This window comes from Anomaloglossus baeobatrachus, chromosome 2 (genome assembly GCF_048569485.1).
Source record: "Anomaloglossus baeobatrachus isolate aAnoBae1 chromosome 2, aAnoBae1.hap1, whole genome shotgun sequence".
Lineage (NCBI taxonomy): Eukaryota > Metazoa > Chordata > Amphibia > Anura > Aromobatidae > Anomaloglossus > Anomaloglossus baeobatrachus.
The window spans coordinates 565,632,058-565,652,223 of NC_134354.1; the positions used below are offsets into that span (position 1 = coordinate 565,632,058).

Here is a 20,166-nt window from a genome sequence, read left to right on the forward strand (position 1 = left end):
ATACCCAGATATGAGGGCTAGCCTGGCTGGTATACCCAGATATGAGGGCTAGCCTGGCTGGTATACCCAGATATGAGGGCTGTCCTGGCTGGTATAACCAGATATAAGGGCTGTCCTGGCTGGTATCACCAGATATGAGGGCTGTCCTGGCTGGTATCACCAGATATGAGGGCCGCCCTGGCTGGTATCACCAGATATGAGGGCTAGCCTGGCTGGTATACCCAGATATGAGGGCTAGCCTGGCTGGTATACCCAGATATGAGGGCTAGCCTGGCTGGTATACCCAGATATGAGGGCTGTCCTGGCTGGTATAACCAGATATGAGGGCTGTCCTGGCTGGTATCACTAGATATGAGGGCTAGCCTGGCTGGTATACCCAGATATGAGGGCTGTCCTGGCTGGTATAACCAGATATGAGGGCTGTCCTGGCTGGTATCACTAGATATGAGGGCTAGCCTGGCTGGTATACCCAGGAAGGGCAGACGGCACCTTTCAGTCGGGTATGTGATTAGGCTACTCAATGTACACACATGGAGCACCTCACAGGATGCATGCCAGCAGCTCGCAGCACACGCTCTCCTCTGTGCCAGACTCCTCAGGGCATTGCTCCGCACAATGGCACAAGCTGCTTACACCTACGTATGGCACAATGGTGAGACGTCAGAACGCCTCCCCGTGGAGACAGCCGTCTGCCATGCCGCACACTGGGAGAATTGGGAGGGGAATACCTGCGAATAAATTGGAGCAGGGCGTATACCAAGAGCCGATGGGCGTTTCTCGTGCCGCCATTTTTCATATGGGAGATTTCAAAGTAACAGAAAACCCGCTGGTGCGTGAATTATATAAACCGAAATACCGTTGGGAACACGAAGAGCCACAATGTGTTATCATGCACGGTAAGTGGAATTAGCCTCATCACACGTATAGAAATCAAGTGATACCCGTATTAAAGATGGCCGCGCAAACTTCATGCTCAGCCCTCTGACGTCATCAAAACATGACACGTCACAGAGGGAGCAGTTTGCACTTGACAGCGACGCGCGCTCCCGAGCCACGCCCCTTGGGATAGAATATTGACACAGAGTGACGCGCGCCCCCGTGAGGTGCAAGCCCAGTGCGTGGTCCGAACGTTCCCCGGGAATTCCGTGTGGGCCGGCGGGGGCGCGCCTTCATGCCGAGCAGAGTGCGGCGGCCCGGGGTGAGCGGTGCAGCCTCTCAGCAGCCCTCAGATGTGCTCTCGGGATAGCCTGCTCTCCCTGCCGGTCTATGTCCGCCCCGCAGGCTCACACTGGCCCCGGTACATGGTTGTGCTGAGACTCCCCGCCTCCTGCTGCTATGTCTTCTCATCACTCCAGTCACCCGGAGACTCGCAAGTTTACCAGGGCGCTCAGCAAGCCTGGCACTGCAGCGGAGCTCCGGCAGAGCGTCTCCGAGGTGGTGAGGGGCTCCGTGCTTCTGGTGAGTGCCCGGGGCGCTGGGGGCAGTATTGTGTGGGCAGGGGGCACATGACCAAAGCTCTGCTGATGCCTGGTCTTACAGGTACAGAGTGCGATCAGTGCCCAGCAACTGGGCAGCAGCAGATCGGATACACTAGCATACCAACTTGGCCACTGCACTTCTGATGACCTTTTATGCCAGCCTGTCGAAGGCAATCCTCATGCCTAGTCATGCCATCCTGGTGAGTGCAGTCCTGGTGCCCAGTCATGCCAGCCTGTCCAGGTAGACCTCCTGTCTGATCATGCCAGCCTGTCCAGGGTAGATATTACGCCTGATCATGGTGAGTGCTGTCCTGGTGCCCAGTTATGCCAGCCTATCCAGAGCAATCCTTGTACCCGGTCATACCAGCCTGTTCAGGGTAGACCTTGTGCCTGGTCATGGCAGCCTGGTGAGTGCAGTGCTGGTGCCAGGTCATGCCAGCCTGTCCAGGGCGATTCTCTTGCCTAGTCATTGCATCAGGTGAGTGCAGTCCTTGTGCCCGGTCATGCCAGCCTGTCCAGGGTAGACCTTGTGTCTGATCGTGTCAGCCTGTCTAGGGTAGACCTCGTGCCTGCTCATGACAGCCTGTCTAGGGTAGACCTCGTGCCTGCTCGTGACAGCCTGTCTAGGGTAGACCTCGTGCCTGCTCATGACAGCCTGTCTAGGGTAGACCTCGTGCCTGCTCGTGACAGCCTGTCTATGGTAGACCTCGTGCCTGATCATACCAGCCTGTCTAGGGTAGACCTCGTGCCTGCTCATGACAGCCTGTCTAGGGTAGACCTCGTGCCTGCTCATGACAGCCTGTCTAGGGTAGACCTCGTGCCTGCTCGTGACAGCCTGTCTAGGGTAGACCTCGTGCCTGCTCGTGACAGCCTGTCTAGGGTAGACCTCGTGCCTGCTCATGACAGCCTGTCTAGGGTAGACCTCGTGCCTGCTCGTGACAGCCTGTCTAGGGTAGACCTCGTGCCTGCTCATGACAGCCTGTCTAGGGTAGACCTCGTGCCTGCTCATGACAGCCTGTCTAGGGTAGACCTCGTGCCTGCTCATGACAGCCTGTCTAGGGTAGACCTCGTGCCTGCTCGTGACAGCCTGTCTAGGGTAGACCTCGTGCCTGATCTTGACAGCCTGTCTAGGGTAGACCTCGTGCCTGCTCATGACAGCCTGTCTAGGGTAGACCTCGTGCCTGATCTTGACAGCCTGTCTAGGGTAGACCTCGTGCCTGCTCATGACAGCCTGTCTAGGGTAGACCACGTGCCTGCTCATGACAGCCTGTCTAGGGTAGACCACGTGCCTGCTCATGACAGCCTGTCTAGGGTAGACCACGTGCCTGCTCATGACAGCCTGTCTAGGGTAGACCTCGTGCCTGCTCGTGACAGCCTGTCTAGGGTAGACCACGTGCCTGATCATGACAGCCTGTCTAGGGTAGACCTTTTGCCTGATCACGACAGCCTGTCTAGGGTAGACCTGGCCACGATTTCATGCCCTGGCATTAGAACTGCCATGGTGAACACGGCATGCTCTGCCAGGAGGACTGCGTTAGCCAAGATGTCATGGCAGACGATTAGTACTGCCCTGGAAAGCTCTTAAGACTGGACAAGAGGTGTACCCTGGCATGCTTTGCCCAGTGTCTTGCTGCCTTTGGGCACTGTGAGTTGTTTCATGTGTCTGTGTGGCAGCAGATTTTTTTTTGGGTATGACTAATATATTAACTTTTACACATAAAATATGAGGCTACTGGATGACAGCGAGTCTTCAGTGGTTACTGGGTTGTCGCCGTGTGATTAGGAGATGTTGGTCTCTGGTGATTGCAGCTGGAACCAGCACAAAGCTTGGCGTGTATGGGGGTGCTTGGCGTGTATGGGGGTGCTTGGCGTGTATGGGGGTGCTCTGCGTGTATGGGGGTGCTCTGCGTGTATGGGGGTGCTTGGTGTTAGGTACGTGCCCCTATGATGGTGTATGTGGTGATCACCCAGCTGATTCCTGACTGTGGCCACGTATGGGGTCATATATCACACCCTATACCTCTCATGCACACAGCAGTGTGTCCAGTACAGGTTACTGATTGCAGAGGACGGGCACTTTTTGCTTGCACTAGTTTTTATATCGTCCATTATTGTGCAGGACTTTCTCTATTCTCTGTACTAGTCTGGTCTTACCACGAGAAAGTAGATTCCCTCCTCCAGACATCATTATATACATGGAAGCAGGCTGTGCAGCAGCGGGTGAAGAGCCTGCCAACCCACTTGTAAACCAGCGCTGTCCAGCACTGCCATCAGACACTCTCCAGATGTATCCTAGAATGGCCTGGCCATATACTATGGCGGAGCTGGGCAAATCCCGGCAGCCAGTGTACCTGTAACTTCACTAGTGTGCTTTCCTAATGATGTCTAAGGATTACACATTAGATCACTGTCGGTTGAATGCCTGCTCAGCCGCCGCTCTCCTGATCCCGCATGCGCTTGGCCGAGCAGGCATGTGTTTTCAGTAGGAAGAGGGCAGCTGCCAGTCACCTGCAGCAGCTTATCTCCAAAACTGCAGAAGTGTTGGGCTGATGAAATCCGACTGCCGATCCTTATCAGAAGAGGGGTCTGAGACCCCCTCACCGTACACAGTGTCTGCACCACAGCTTTGGGCTATTGCTTGTATACAGTTTGCATTGAGAATTCTAGTAAAAGTCCCTCTTTAAAGGGGCCCTGTCTCCAGATCAGAAGTGGCCAGTTTGTGCTCTTCACATTTTATTTTCTCAATCTTCCATACAGCTCCAGAGATACAAGCCTTTTTATTTAGTGCTTATTTCTGTGGTCTTTACTAAAGGGGTGTGGTTTGCAGGATTCCGTGGGGGCGTGTCTTCAGGCCGCTCTGCATTTTTACCCGACACGCCCCTTTGGTAAGACCATAACATTCAGCATCAATTTTAATAGGCCCATATCTCTGCAGCCACACGGCAGATATAAAGAAGGGAAAATGAAATACTCAAGGAAGCACCAACATGTAAGCAAAAACTGGCAGCCTTTGTCTTTTTGACAAGTTCCCTTTAAGACCCAGTTCACATCTGCACCTAATACTCCAGCTGTACTCGGGGTCTTGCAGATTACTGTAGCTCTGCTTCACAGCGCGGCCCGGCTGATGGGCTCCTGATGAGCAGAGTCTATAAATCTATACCTAATATTGCCAATAGCTGGATGTCATCTCAGTGGTCTTTGTCCATAGCAGCCGCTGTGGTAGTGACTGGCAGCGGTGGGTTTTCTCGGAGTTGGTCCTATGTGGCCAGCGCTTCTTCTTTCTTCATTCTCCATGGTGCTTGTTCTTCTCTCATCGCCACTTGCCGCAGTCTGTGGTGAGCGAGCACTTTGTAAATGGCGGCAGCTCTGAGTGTAGGCTCATCCTCCCATCAGACTGCACACAGGTTGGCAGACAGTCCTGGGCATTGGGTACACGCTGGACTGATGACTTGTGGTAAAGCGTGAAGTGTCAGAAGCCATGTGCAAATACTGCTGGATTCTGTGGACGTTTCTGGCGTTCCGCCTTTTCCATGTGGGATGTTCTCGTGTGTGCTTTGCTCTGGCGTGTACAGTGTTAATGCCTTTGAACATGGAGCGGCGCAGTGTGAGGGATGAGTGTGTACTTGCTGTGATTGCTGTTACTCAGGGGTATGTCATACACAGAGCTCCAGGAACCCGCATTTCCTGTCACTACCTCTTTGTATTGTGAAGTGCCACTAGGTTAGCAATCCCTGCCATGGTAAAGTAATGTGTGCAGTGATGGCTATCTCATATATGACGGTGGTGATGGATTTCGAGTGTCATAAGGACTGTGAAACAGGAGACAGACTTATCTCAGTCACACGATGGGCTGCATGTGCCGATGCACCAGAAACCTCTCACTTTGTGCTTTATTTGCACTTCATTTTGCTTAATATTTTTTTGTGATTTAAAAAAAAAAAAGTCTGTTTTGTACATACTGTAAAGTAACTGAAGGGAAACCAAACTCTGAGAGCAGTGTAGAGCGGCGGTAGTAGTGGGTGAGGGATTGACGCCAGATGCCCGGCATGCTGCGTGACATACCTGGTCCTGGCAGGGTGTGTGGACTTCCTCCATCTGGGCTGGGAACCCATGTAGACCGCATACTGCCGCTGGTGTCGGCTGGTCAGGACCGGAGGACAACTCAAGCACACAAGGCCACCAACAGTCCACTGTAGACAAATGTGTCCTGCACGTTTCACTGTCATTCACAACTCTATGTTCCAGGTAGTGGGCACATATCTCCCAGCACGGTACAGTTCTATACAATAATATTGGAAACAGCTTAGCTTCCCTCTGGGTTGCGTCTAATCTAACTAGGCCCGTGATTCCCAGCGCAACCCAGTCCAGCGTTACAGCACACACGTGACGATCACTTTCTCTTCCTGCAGTCCCACGTCCAGCCCCCTTAGAGACTGGAGCAAAGCCCTCTGCTCCCAGATTCCTAGCAGGAAAGTGGTTGGCTGGTACCTTGATTACGGAGCTTGGCCACTAGAGTCCTGTAACGTAGAACTCACCCGGTACCTTTACTGTTTAAGGGACCTCCAGTCACTATTGTCTGGGGCGACTCTGTTCGAGAATTGGTCTCTAGTTACAACACTGTTCACACCGTGTCTCCAGCTACTCTTGAGGTTCTCGCTCCCTTGCCTTCTGTCTCCTATGCTCTGTTGCCACAAACCACCCACTGTATGCAGCCTTCACTACAAACTATACGTCTGTCACATTCGTTCTGGGCATATTGTTACAGATTTCACACAGGGAGTGCTCCCTTTCTTGTTGTTTTTTGTCACATTCATTCACTCAGCCTTCACTGACTACTTCCATAATGGACCTTTCCCTGTTTGCTGACCCCTCCCAGGGTGGGCTAGTGCCAACACTTAACTGCTTCTTTTCCTGCAGTCTGTTGCTGGGCAGGCTTAACCTTTCAAAACACTCCTCTATAAATGCTATACGTTTCACATTCTTTACAATATCACATCCTACATTATATATTACTCTATCACTACTTACATTATACAGGAACACATTAATCTGTATAATAATTTACATAACACTATATTTACAAAGGACGCAAAACATTATGCACACCACAGTACATGACGAGACACTAACGGAATTGGTGTCTTCAGGGGAAGGAACAGAGCAGCCATAACACAGCATGATAATATATAGATAGAGACCCTAATTCCACTGATGGATCACCTTTTGGGCTGCTTGCTGCCATTTTCATAAAATCACTCTATAATCAGTAGGAGATAATCACTGGAGAACTAGTAAACCTGCTACCCTCTAATTCTTTATATTCATGAGTTCTGCATAATCCACAGTTGATTGCAGCTTTCTGCCTATGCACAGTATATACAAAAAGCTGTAATGCAGCCTTGCAGCGCTGGGGTCCTGGGTTCAAATCCTACCAAGGACACCATCTGCAAGGAGTTTGTATGTTCTCCCCGTGTTTGCGTGGGTTTCCTCCGGGTACTCCCACACTCCAAAGACATACAGATAGGGACTCTAGATTGTGAGCCCCAATGGGGACAGTGTTGCCAATGTATGTAAAGCGCTGTGGAATTAATAGCGCTATATAAATGAATACAATTATTATTATTATATTATTATTATTTAATGGTGTGGGCGGGGTTATACAGAGCTCAGCCTTCAGAGAACTGCTAGATCTGCAGCAGATAAGTGATTTTGTGAAAAATAATGAAAATGTAGTAAGTACCCCTGGAATAAGGGTCTTGGTCACTAAAGCATGCTGCTCTGTATTGGGTTGGCAAAAACAAGGGGACAGATTCTCTTTAAAGAGATCTTCCAAGACTTTAAATGGCTCCTGTTAGTTTGTACATGCATATGCAGTCTGTTCTGTGCACAGCATGATAGAAGATGAAAAACTAAGCAGAATGATATATGTTTTTGGGAAAAGATTCAGTATGACTTGTATGTTCTTTGCTGAAATTCCTGCAGTTTTTATGCATGAGTCCAGTGATTGCCCGCTATCTGCATGCACAGTCACATAGAGGCGACTGTCCATCAGTGAGTAGGACCGCCCACTGGACTCACATGTATGGAAACTCCAGGGATTTTAATGTATAAAATGCAAGAATGTACATCAATCTGATCGCGGTGTATGTAGAACATTTCCCCCCAGTCCAGATACCATTTATAACATGACAGATTCCCTTTAATATTAATGAGATGTCCTTAAAGGGACTCTATTTTAGTGACGGCTCTGGCTTCATAGAGCCATGGAAGGGCGGCGATAGATAGAAAAGCAGCAGGTTCAAAAATCTGGTTGGTAAATACATTGGTCATTAGAGGCTTTCCTATGTGAGTGCGTGTGCTGATGTTATACATGTTCATGTACTCTGTCTTCATGTAAACTCCTGTTATATATTGTAGCAGACCTCAGCTCGGGGACAGCAGGATTTATGAGATAGTTGTCCCATGAAGCTACTCAGAATTCCTCTCCTAAATTCTTTGTTATGGATGGTTTCACATGCAGATATTTTGTGATGTTTTTATAAAGATTCTTGTGGTTAAAAAAAAAAAAAAAAAGTTGCACCCAGATAACTGTATATCAATAGGAAGCCACGAAGTGCCCCACACTGTGTGTTTTTAGGCCGGTATCAGACGTCCGTGTTTTATCAGGTACAAGCCACACGCATGGTTATGGTCATACGTGTGACATCTGTGTTTGCATATGTGTGACACGTACCGGGTAAAACACGTGTCTCTGTAATGAAAAGATGTTCTATATTTACCTGTATCCAGCGATGCTGTCTCCGGTTCTGCTGCCTCCCGCTCCTGACCCCCGCTCATTATTTTCATTAATTATTCACTGCCCGTGGATTTGGAAGCTGGAGCATCGCGGGGACAGCGTCTGACAGCACAGCCGAGGACAGCACCGCCGGTGACAGGTGAATATACAGCAATTTGTGCAGTGACATCCAGGGGGGTCATCGTATTCCCAATGAACTCTCATGAAACCCTGGAAGTTATCGTCGTGACACTCGCTGTAGCGCAGTTGTCGCAGGGGTGTTATCAGGAGGTCAAAGTTCATTGGGAAATCCGATGACCTCCTAGACATCCATGCACACACACTGCTGGCAGGATACTCACCTGTCACTAGCAATGTCCTCGGCGCTGCTGTCCTCGACGGTGCTGTCTCCAGCGCTGTCACAGTGATGCCCCTGCTTTCAGCTGCTTACCGCAGTGAATAATCAATGAAAATAATGAGCAGGGGTCAGGAGCGGGTGGCAGCAGAGCCAGAGATGGCATCCCTGGATACAGGTAAATATAGAAAATCTTTTTATTTAAAAACCTGTGTTTTCTCCGGTCCGTGTCACACTGATGTCACACGGGTCACATCAGTGAGCGGTCCGTGTGACACCCATGCTACCAGAGAAAAATCGGACATTTCTGCATTTGTGCGTGCGGGGTCATGAGAGGTCACACGGTCCATGGTGAAAACACGACCGTGTGAGTACACAACAGGATAACATGGGTATGTGTGACATCCGTGTTAAAAACAGATGTCACACTTACCTAAAACACGGGCGTCTGAAACCAGCCTTAAGCGGGCTATACACGCTACGATATATGGAACGAGATGTCGGCGGGGTCACGTCGTAAGTGACGCACATCCGGCATCGTTAGTGATATCGTAGCGTGTGACAGCTATGAACGAGAAGAAATACTCACCTTCTCGTTCATCGCTGACACGTCACTCATTTTCTAAAAATCGAACGTCCGGTTGTTCAATGTTCCCGAGGCAGCACACATCGCTCCGTGTGACAAACTATATATATAAACAAAACCCATAAAAAGTGATTGATTTCAGCACCCATAGGAGGCCCCTAGAAATCTTCTGAGATGTCCCTTCCCTCTGATCAAACATGGATTACCACCATTTCTTAAATGTATTTTTGTAGCGATTATCAGAGGCAATTTCAGACATCTGATATTATGTAGGGAACATTCAAAAAGTGGAAATAAAAAGTCACCAGAAGCAGCCAATTACAGTTCAGTAGCAGGATGCAGCAACCCCATGATTTAGGCTGCTTTCACACTACGTTTTTATAACATCCGTCATGAACGTTTTTTTAACACAAAAATGGATCCAGTGCAAATGCGTTTTCATTTCAATGCATTTGCAATAGACTCGCGTCAACATGCGTTCACCTGCGTTTGCGTGCGTTATAGTGAGGATCCAGCGACTTGCAGTTTTTTAACTTTTTTCAAAAACGCTACTTGTAGCGTTTTTGAGCTGCGTCCAAATACTACAAATTGCTGGATCCTGACTATACTGCACGCAAATGCAAGTAAACGCTGGCATGCTGATAGACAGGATCCTGCTTGCTCTACTGAGCATGCCCAGAAACCAGCCTCGCGTGATCAGTGCCTCTCTCTCCACCTCCCTCCCTCTCTCTCTCCCTCTCTCCCCACCTCCCGCCTGAGAGCGGAGGACGCTCGTAACCAAGGTAAACATCGGGTAACCGCGGTCTTAGTTACCCGATGTTTATCTTGGTTACGTGTGCAGGGAGCCCGGCTCCTAGCAGCTGCAGACGCTCATAACCAATGTAAATATCGGGTATCCAAGCAAGTTACCCGATGTTTACCTTGGTTACGAGCCTCCACAGCTGTTAGATGTCGGCTCCCAGTCTCACGTTCAGTTCCCCTCACTCCTGATCACGACTCCAATGCCCGCCCATAAACTTAAAGTGACAGGATCCTGCAAAATAACACATGCGTTTGCTACCCTATTGTAGCAGGCACACACACGTAAAACCACATGGAACGTGTGTCCGTGTGCGTTTTTATGTGTGTACGTTTTTCTAAACGCTGACATGTCAGTGTTTTTCTCCCGCAGCACGGGTGTCACACGGCCCGCACCCGTACCACACGGGTGTAGTGTGGATGCAGTCCCGTGTGACACGCGCCGGAGAAAACACACGTGTCAGAGAAAAAAAAAAAACTTTAACTCACCTTCTCCAGCCCTCCTGTCTCTGCCTCTTGCTGCCGACCGCCGCTCATTATTCTCATTTAATATTCACTTCACTGCCTGGCAGCAGCAGCGGGGAGGCGGGAGGGCTGGAGACCGAAGATCAGCACCACGGACAGCAGGAAGGACCACGTGAGTATGCAAATTACCGGTTCTACGTGTGCTATCGCGGATGGCACACGTAGAACACACGTGGCCCGCACGTACCCGAGACACTTACCACACGCAACACGCAGGGGAAATACGTGTCTCTCGGCACGTGCGTGATTTTCACGTGAGTGTGGCAGAGGCCTAAGGCAGGGCAAGATGGCAATATGTGCAAAAAAAATAATATAATAATAATAATAAATGTGAGGTATTTGTCCATAGTATGTAGGGAATGTTACTAGTACGTATGCTTGAAATGGCTGTTTAATTACAAAGCTGCCGTATGTGCCACCACTAGGTGAATAAAGTACATAACTGATGCGCTGTACTTCTGTATATGAATCCGTTTTAGCTGTGAGCATGCGTTCTTTGATCCATTCTTGAGGATCACGTACCAGCGTACACTGTACTCATGTATGGGCCCATTAGTAGACTGTGTAATTATACACACATCCCGAATTCACACCTCTATTCCATATGGGCACCACATACGGTTTTCCAATGCAGTCCGTTCACATTACAGACACTTTCATTGAAAGGTGGGAGATTGGTCCTCTGTATAAACATGTAGGACAAGTATGGAGGGAATAGACTTGTGACTGCAGCCTGATGGTGAGTGTAGTGTGCCGATAACAAAGGTGCTTGATGAGGCCTAAATTCTGACCTGCAGGAACACCGCTATTGAGGTATACCCGATCTTCCGATATTAGCTTAGTTTTAGACGTTTGGTGGTAGACATTCATATGCCAGTCATATTGGCATGGGCAGGCTTCTGAACTACAAGGTAACAAGGTTTTATGGTCTCTGAAAATCCCTCACCCTTGGTTGCTGTCTGTTTTTAAAAAACTAAACTATAAAAACTGTGCTTTTCTTGAACTCCCCTGGTCCAGAGCTGAGTTTCTGCAGCTGCTCACAGTGTCTGTTATTGTCTGCAGCGGTGACATCAAATGTCGCTGCCCACGTTGACTGTATGAGCCTCTGAGCTCACTGATTGGTGGTTGTGCAGTCAGTGACGTCAGCGCTGCAGATAACAGACCCTGGGAGCAGCAGCGGATGCTCAATGCTGGACCCTGGGAGGATGAGTGAAGCCCACTTGAGGATTGCTTTTTCTTTGTTAAGCACACTGCAGCCGCAGGAGAGAGGTTTTCCTTTAGTGGTTTAAAGCTGAACATTGATCACACTTTATGGTCTTTATTTTTTCTCTTTATCCTGTTTCTGATTCTGTTGCACTGTCAGGTGTAGAAACCACGTCTTGTAGTGACATTTCTTAATTCTACCCTGGTATTTGGTTGCAGGAAGAAATGTGATATGTTTGTGTTACATGTTACAGAGGCATAAGGATTCCCAAGTATGATGACGTCTGTGCCCTAAATACAATATCAGAAGGCCATGGTGGCAAAGCGTCTTTTTTTTTCTATGTGTAAACCTCCTACTTTTACATATACCGTACATTGTGCTCATGGTGCCTAGCGGTGATGTGCAGGATATGCCAGGCTACCAGTTCTGGCCTTCATTTCGAGAGCTCTATAGTAATAGAAGAGGTGTCCAAATACCTGACCTAACATGAGAGCCAAACAAATGGGGAGGACAACGTAGGTTATAAAGCTGTGGCACCATCAGCTGGTAAGACTGGTATGAACAGGCTGAGAACAGAGATATTGCCCTCCTGAGATGGTAAGCTTGCCCGCAGTACCAGCTGTGAGCACATGCACAAATGGTAGTAAATAAATGAGTGCTTTGGGCCCCATGTATTCCAATCTCTATGCTGGTTGGTGATTTTGTTCGGCTGGTGGGCAGCAGAAATGTAAACTGTGGGATGTGGTAATGGGCTCCATTGTGTCTGGCGCATTAGGAAAGCTACAACTGAGGAGACTTTTTATAATGAACTCTAAAACAAAGACTTTCCTTCTTTCAAGTTCCTGGACGTTTCTGTGAGGTGCCTCAGACCACAGATTTCCTACCAATAAAACAAGAAATGGTGAAAATCCCTTCTTCACCTACACTTCTTAAGTATATGTTGAGGGAGGAACAATGGGCATCCTATATTTCATATTAGTTTAGCCACACACATAATGGTAGGTTCATACTAGTAATGAGCGAGCACTACCATGCTCAGGTGCTCTGTACTCGTAACAAGTAGTGATGAGCGGACACTACCATGCTCGAGTTGCTCGGTACTCGTAACTAGTGATTAGCAAGCACTACCATGCTCGGGTGCTCAGTACTCGTAATTAGTGATGAGCGGGCAATACCATGCTCAGGTGCTCTGTACTCGTAACAAGTAGTGATGAGCGGGCACTATCATGCTCAGGTGCTCTGTACTTGTAACAAGTAGTGATGAGCGGGCACTACCATGCTCTAGTTGCTCGGTACTCGTAACTAGTGATTAGCAAGCACTACCATGCTCAGGTGCTCAGTACTCGTAATTAGTGATGAGCAGGCACTACCATGCTCAGGTGCTCTGTACTCGTAACAAGTAGTGATGAGCGGGCACTATCATGCTCAGGTGCTCTGTACTTGTAACAAGTAGTGTTGAGCGGGAACTACCATGCTCAGGTGCTCTGTACTTGTAACAAGTAGTGATGAGCGGGCACTACCATGCTCAGGTGCTCTGTACTCGTAACAAGTAGTGATGAGCGGGCACTACCATGCTCAGGTGCTCTGTACTTGTAACAAGTAGTGATGAGCGGGCACTACCTTGCTCAGGTGCTCTGTACTTGTAACAAGTAGTGATGAGCGGGCACTACAATGCTCAGGTGCTCTGTACTCGTAACAAGTAGTGATGAGCGGACACTACCATGCTCGAGTTGCTCGGTACTCGTAACCAGTGATTAGCAAGCACTACCATGCTCGGGTGCTCAGTACTCGTAATTAGTGATGAGCGGGCACTACCATGCTCAGGTGCTCTGTACATGTAACAAGTAGTGATGAGCGGGCACTACCATGCTCTAGTTGCTCGGTACTCGTAACCAGTGATTAGCAAGCACTACCATGCTCGGGTGCTCAGTAATCGTAATTAGTGATGAGCGGGCACTACCTTGCTCAGGTGCTCTGTACTTGTAACAAGTAGTGATGAGCGGGCACTACCATGCTAAGGTGCTCTATACTCGTAACAAGTAGTGATGAGCGGACACTACCATGCTCAGGTGCTCTGTACTTGTAGCAAGTAGTGATGAGCGGGCACTACCATGCTCAGGTGCTCTGTACTTGTAACAAGTAGTGATGAGCGGGCACTACCATGCTCAGGTGCTCTGTACTCGTAACAAGTAGTGATGAGCGGACACTACCATGCTCGAGTTGCTCGGTACTCGTAACCAGTGATTAGCAAGCACTACCATGCTCGGGTGCTCAGTACTCGTAATTAGTGATGAGCGGGCACTACCATGCTCAGGTGCTCTGTACTCGTAACAAGTAGTGATGAGCGGGCACTACCATGCTCAGGTGCTCTGTACTTGTAACAAGTAGTGATGAGCGGGCACTATCATGCTCGGTACTCAAAACTAGAAGTTGGATGCTCTGAAGTCGTTGGAGAACTCGAGCATTATTCCGGGAAGTCTTCTGTAAAATGCTTGAGTTCCCTATTGACTTCCATTATACACAGGTACTCGAGTTGCTCCCATCCAAGGATCCAGCTGCTGGTTACGAGTACCGAGCAGCCTCGCTCATCACTAGTTCAAACATGAAGACTCCCACAGTAAAAGCCTATTGTGGAATTCTCCAAATTCACAGTTGCTTTCTAAAATGATATTTAGGCTCTGTGCGCACTAGTGTGTTTTTCCCGCGGATTTACCCGCGGATTTACCGCGGAAATTTCTTGAGAAATGTCTGCAATCTTTGTGCAGACATTTCCCAGCAAATTCTATGGTAAAAAAAAAAAGCTGTGTGCACTGGTGCGGATTTTTCTCAAGAAATTTCCTTGAGAAGAATTTCTCGAGAAACTTTCTTGAGAAAATGAACATGTCCATTATTTCCGCAGGTACCCTGCGTATTTCGGCAGTACAGCCTGCAAAAATCCGCAGGGAACCACCCGCGGGAAAATCGCCTTAGGCTATGTGCGCACTAGAGATGTGAAGTTTCTCAAGAAAATTTCTCGAGAAACTTCTGGGAGTGAAAGATTTCCGGACCTCCGGAAAAAATCCGCACCAAATCCGCATGCGGATTTGCCGCGGAATTGCCGCGGAATTGCCGCGATTTTCCCGCGGGTGGTTCCCTGCGGATTTTTGCAGGCTGTACTGCAGAAATCCGCAGGGTACCTGCGGAAATAATGGACATGTTCATTTTCTCAAGAAAGTTTCTCGAAATTCCGCATGCGGAAATTTCTCGAGAAAAATCCGCACAAGTGCGCACAGCTTTTTTTTTTTTTTCATAGAAATTGCTGGGAAATGTCTGCACAAAGATTGCAGACATTTCTCAAGAAATTTCCGCGGCAAATCCGCGGGTAAAAAGCTCTAGTGCGCACATAGCCTTACTGTTTACTTATGTAGTTTGTAGTCCACTGTAAAACTGATGTTTTCCTCTGCAACTTTTCTTGTGAATCTTTAAAGGGGGTTGTCCACTTACTTGGACAACTGTACCCCTTTTCAATCCATATGTTCCCCGCAGTAAAATGACACCTATACTCACCTCCGGTGCCAGCGCTTTTACAGCGGTGTTGTCACTGGCTTTCCCGGGGCCCATGTGATACTGTTATGGTATACTTTAATGCCAATATTCCACTTTTTTTTTGCACTGATAAACTACAAATGGATTTGATTTTTTTTTTTTTTTTTTTATTATGAATTCCACAGCGAGTTTCCATGACATTTCCCCATGTATGAACTTGATCTAAGGCTATCTTTGAGTGTCTATATGTGTATGTAAAAAATGTTGGACACACCTGTTCATGCAATGGTTTTCCTTGTTCTTATTGGAATATGCCACATTGTAGATTCGGACTGAAATCCACAATTCCAGGAAGGTGATACATATGGAAACAAAGAGCAAAGAAACACGTGAAACAAAGCAAAACCTGTCTGCAACGTTAGAGTCCTCCTTTACACTGATAGCTTTATATACCATTGGCATTCTTTCACGAATCTTTATCAGGTAGTCCTAAAGGAGTTCCCAGATGTGCTGACCATTTGGGAATCTGCTGGGTGCTATGCTTTCACTCTGTGATTTAACTCATCCAGGTCGTCTAAAATGCTTTGAGGTCCGTTAATGATGAGGTCGTGTTATCTGACACAGGACTCCATTCTTCCTTTTCTTGGTCAACACAAATATTGGTCCCACTAAGTGCAAACCAGATGGGGTGGCTTGTCCTTGCAGTATGCTTTGTTAGCCATACTGGGTAAGTGTGACTTGAATTTTTAATAAATAACTAACAGTGTGACCAGCCAAAGCACCTGTATACCATCACACCCTCCATGCTTCACGTTGGGCATCACACATGTAGAAACTATCCACTCCCCTTTTCTGCATCTCAAAGACAAGGTGGTTTGTATCCAAAATCTCAACTTTTGACTCCTCGGACCAAAGTATAGATTTCCACTGTTCTTCTATGCTATCCTTGCGTTGCTTGGCCCAAACAGGTCCCTTTTTCTTGTTTGCGGTTCTCAGTAGTGGCTTCTTTGCAGCAATTTGACCATAAAGGTCTTATTTTTGCCATCTGCTCTGGTCAGTTGATGTTGAGATGTCTACTACTTGATGTCTGTGAATCATTCATGATGGCAGTTATTTGAGATGCTTTCAATTTGTGCTTCCTGAGGCTGGTAACTCCAATGAACTTATCCTTGGCAGCAGATGGAATTCTTAGTCTTCCTTTACTAAGCTGGTCTAATGCTAACCAATATGTTTGCAATTGATGGTTGTCATTACTGAATTGGAAAACACTTTCAAAGTTTTATCCATTTTCCGGATTCATTGATTTTCATGTCTTAGAGTAATGTTGGAATGTCATTTTTCTTTTGTCGATTGGTTCTTGCCTTATTGTGGCTTAGAGCAGTTGCGGAATAGGACTCAGCACTGTATAGAATTGTGTACCAATACTGCCTCTACAAAACACACGTGATGGTTGCAAATGCTTTCCAAAGGCCGGTTATTTCACAAATTAACTTTTTATAAGGTGTACTTCATTAAAAGCCATTCCAGGTGACTAATTGATGAAGCTGCTTGAGAGAATGCTAGGGGTGTGTAAAGTGGTCATCAGAGGAATCTAAGGTTTGACACCTATTCTGATTAGTTTCACACGTGTATGTCTTTGGGATTTTGTTGCCTTCAGGCTGTGTACATTGCAAAAAGAAGAAGGAAAACTATTGCATAAAGGGGTGTGTACAAACTTCCAACTGGTTCCATAAATATATGTGTGTGGGTATATAGGTATGTATGTATCCATATAAAATTAAAACGACGGTTAGGCTTTAAAGCTTGAACGGAGAAAAACAGCATCAAAAACACTATAAAATCGCAATGAAAAAAAAAACCAAAACACAAGTAAACTAAGGTGCAATGTAAAAAACTCCGCACACGTGTAATGATCGGGCGTATGCTACAAACACATTAATAGGGCTTTGTTTCTTTAACATCCGTATACCTTATATTTTGCACAATAGAGTACCATAATAGACTATATAATATTTTTTTTCCAAATATATATATAATAAAAGCACACTGCGTGTTTATTTTTATTTTTTTTTATTTTTTTTTACAATATACCTCTATTTTTCGGGCTATAAGACTCACCCTGGTTTTAGAGGAGGAAAATAGGAAAATAAAGTTTTAAGCAAAAAATGTAGTCATGACACACTGTTATGGGTCGAGGATCTGCTGCTGACACTGTTATGGGGGTAATGTTCCCAAATTCTCTACTAAGGTACCCCATCCTGGTAATGATCCTCTTGCCTTGTATAATGATTCCCATCCTTGTATATATGTACGCCATCTTGGTATATATTCCCATACTGCTATATACTGCCATCATGGTATAGACACCATTTTGCTACATAGCACCATCCTGATATATGCCCTTATCCTGCTATTTACCCCCATCCATCCTGGTATGTGGCCGCATCCTGCTATATACCCCCATCCTGCTATATGGCCTGTATCCTGTGGTACACAAAAAAATAAACGTTTATACTCACCTTTCCTCGCTCCATGCAGCATCGCTCCTCCTCCTGTCAGTGCCGGCAGAAGCGCCCGCTGGAGTGTGGAGCCGTCACCGTTGTCTGCAGCATCGCTCGTCCTGCTATCTGCCTATCAGCTGACCTGTGTGGACACTAGTGCTGCGAATAGCGATGACTTCATCGCTGTGCTCACCGCACTCTAAACAGATCATCTGGCCAGCAGACAGGAGGAGATCGCGATGCTGCAGACAACGGTGACGAGTGAGTATACTTATTGCTACATTGCTACAGCCTGTGCATGCCGCCGATGACCTGCTCCACCGCAGCACCCTCATTCCCCGCAGTCATGCCCTACATTCAGACTATAAGATGCACCCCCCACTTTCCCCCAACATTTGGGGGGAAAAAGGTGGGTCTTATACTCCGAAAAATATGGTAATAATATTTATTCATTTATATAGCGCTATTAATTCTACAGCGCTTTACATACATTAGCAACACTGTCCCCATTGGGGCTCACAATCTACATTCCTGATCAGTATGTCTTTGGAGTGTGCGAGGAAACCGGAGAACCCGGAGGAAACCCAAACACGGGGAGAACATACAAACTCCTTGCAGATGGCTGTTAACAACATTTAACACTGTGTGTCACTGAAATGTATGCTGAGGGATCCTCCTGACATAAATTTGCAAAATAGGGCCCTTACCATGATGTGAACAAGGCCAAACATCTGACTTTGGTGTAATTTTATAGCTATTATTATTTATGTATCCATTACAAAAACTGTGTAAGCTAATACAGTGTAGGCGGCCAGAATGTAGAGTGCACCAGAAACCCCAAGACGACCCACGCTAAGTGTATTCCATTACACATATTTAAAGCACTTTATTCTGTACCCCCCATTACTAGTGGTGCTATTGATTAAAGGGAAGCTGTCACCAGATTTTCCCTTATGAGCTGCAGCCATCAAAAGTGAGCCCTTATATACAGCATTCCAGAATACTGTATACAAGAGCCCAGGCCGCCGTGTAGAATGTAAAAAAACACCTTTATTATACTCCCCTTGGTGGGGGCGGTCCGGTTTAATGGGTGTCGCTGCTTTCGATCCGGCGCCTCCTCCATCTTGTGCGTTCACCGTCCTCCTTCCAAGCCCCGTGTGCATAGCGTGTCCTGCGTCATTCACACAGAGACCTCCATTGCCCTACTGCGCATGTGCATTTTGATCTGCCCGGCTGAGGATGGATCAAAGTATTTTAGTGAGCATGCACGAGCGGTCTTGGACCTTTCCCCGCACCTGCACATTCCAGTATTTTGCTCTGCCCCCAGCAGGGCAAAGTGTGCATGCACAGGAGAGCAATGGCGGCATCTGTGTGAATGACATAGGACGCGTCATCCACAAGGGGGTTGGAAGGAAGACGGCGACTGCACAAGATGGAGGAGGTGCCTTTCCCTGAGCAGCGACACCTAGGTGAGTATAATAAAGCTGTTTTTTACATTGTACGGAGCGGCCTGGCTCTTATATACAGTATTCCAGAATGCTGTATATAAGAGCTCACTGGTGGTGGCCGCAGGTTATAGGGGAAAATCCTGGTGACAGGTTCCCTTTTAAGGCCGCATTTGCACATCCACGTGTCGCAGTCCTAGTTTGGGCCTTCATTCACGATCGTCTCTTGATTTGAACATTACCTAGGTTTACATGAGGCTGTCAGTTTAGGGTTAGGAGACACGTGGCCCACCAGTATTCACACGTGAGCATGCGGCCTGAGTGCATGCACCAAGAGGCATATTGCATGAGCCATACACTTGCTACTATGGACATCTGTCACTAGTGGCTACAAACAAGGTCTCACAATAAGAAATCTAATGAAATATTAGAAAGGATTTTATTGAAATGCTCCGATTTGAAGTCTCTTTTGCAAATGTACAGTATGTGCGAATCTGAGGCCTCGATAGAGGGAAGCTATAGTTTTTTTTTTTTCTTGGAACATTCAATATCATATTACTACCTTATATTTGATTTAGCCCGAGGTTACTGTTGTACATTTATAGACTGGTATTGTTGGAAAAACTGGTCTTATGTCTGCAGTGACACAGAATGGGATACTTTTCACTTCAGTTTGCCCGCTGCAAATATAATAATGTGAATTAGGTTTGGCTTTTAAATATGATTTCGGGTAGAAAATGTTGCACTTGAACTAATGTGAAATGCTGAATTGAACCTTGGACTTGTTTTTTTCTTCACCCTGATGCTAATGTCTGCATAATCCATAGATTTGGTAGTTTAATGTTTATTTGATGCTTACCTAGTCTTAAAGTGATGTGTACAGTCAAGAATTTCATGTGGTAAATATATGGCGATTATCTTGTATTATTAAGAGTCTATTATCAGCGTTATGGCCACTGTCATTTGTGCCGTAA

The 20,166-nt window shown here is 47.1% G+C and overlaps 1 protein-coding gene across 1 annotated transcript in view; it reads left to right on the forward strand.

Moving 5' to 3' along the window:
* The first annotated feature begins 1,075 nt into the window (after window positions 1–1,075).
* DOCK9 (dedicator of cytokinesis 9) overlaps window positions 1,076–20,166 on the forward strand; it is a 426,004-nt gene continuing 406,913 nt past the window's right edge. Inside the window, exon 1 of the mRNA XM_075336721.1 lies at window positions 1,076–1,458. Within this exon, the coding sequence (XP_075192836.1) occupies window positions 1,336–1,458 (123 nt within the window). The 5' untranslated portion in view covers window positions 1,076–1,335. The remainder of the gene's footprint in view (window positions 1,459–20,166) is intronic.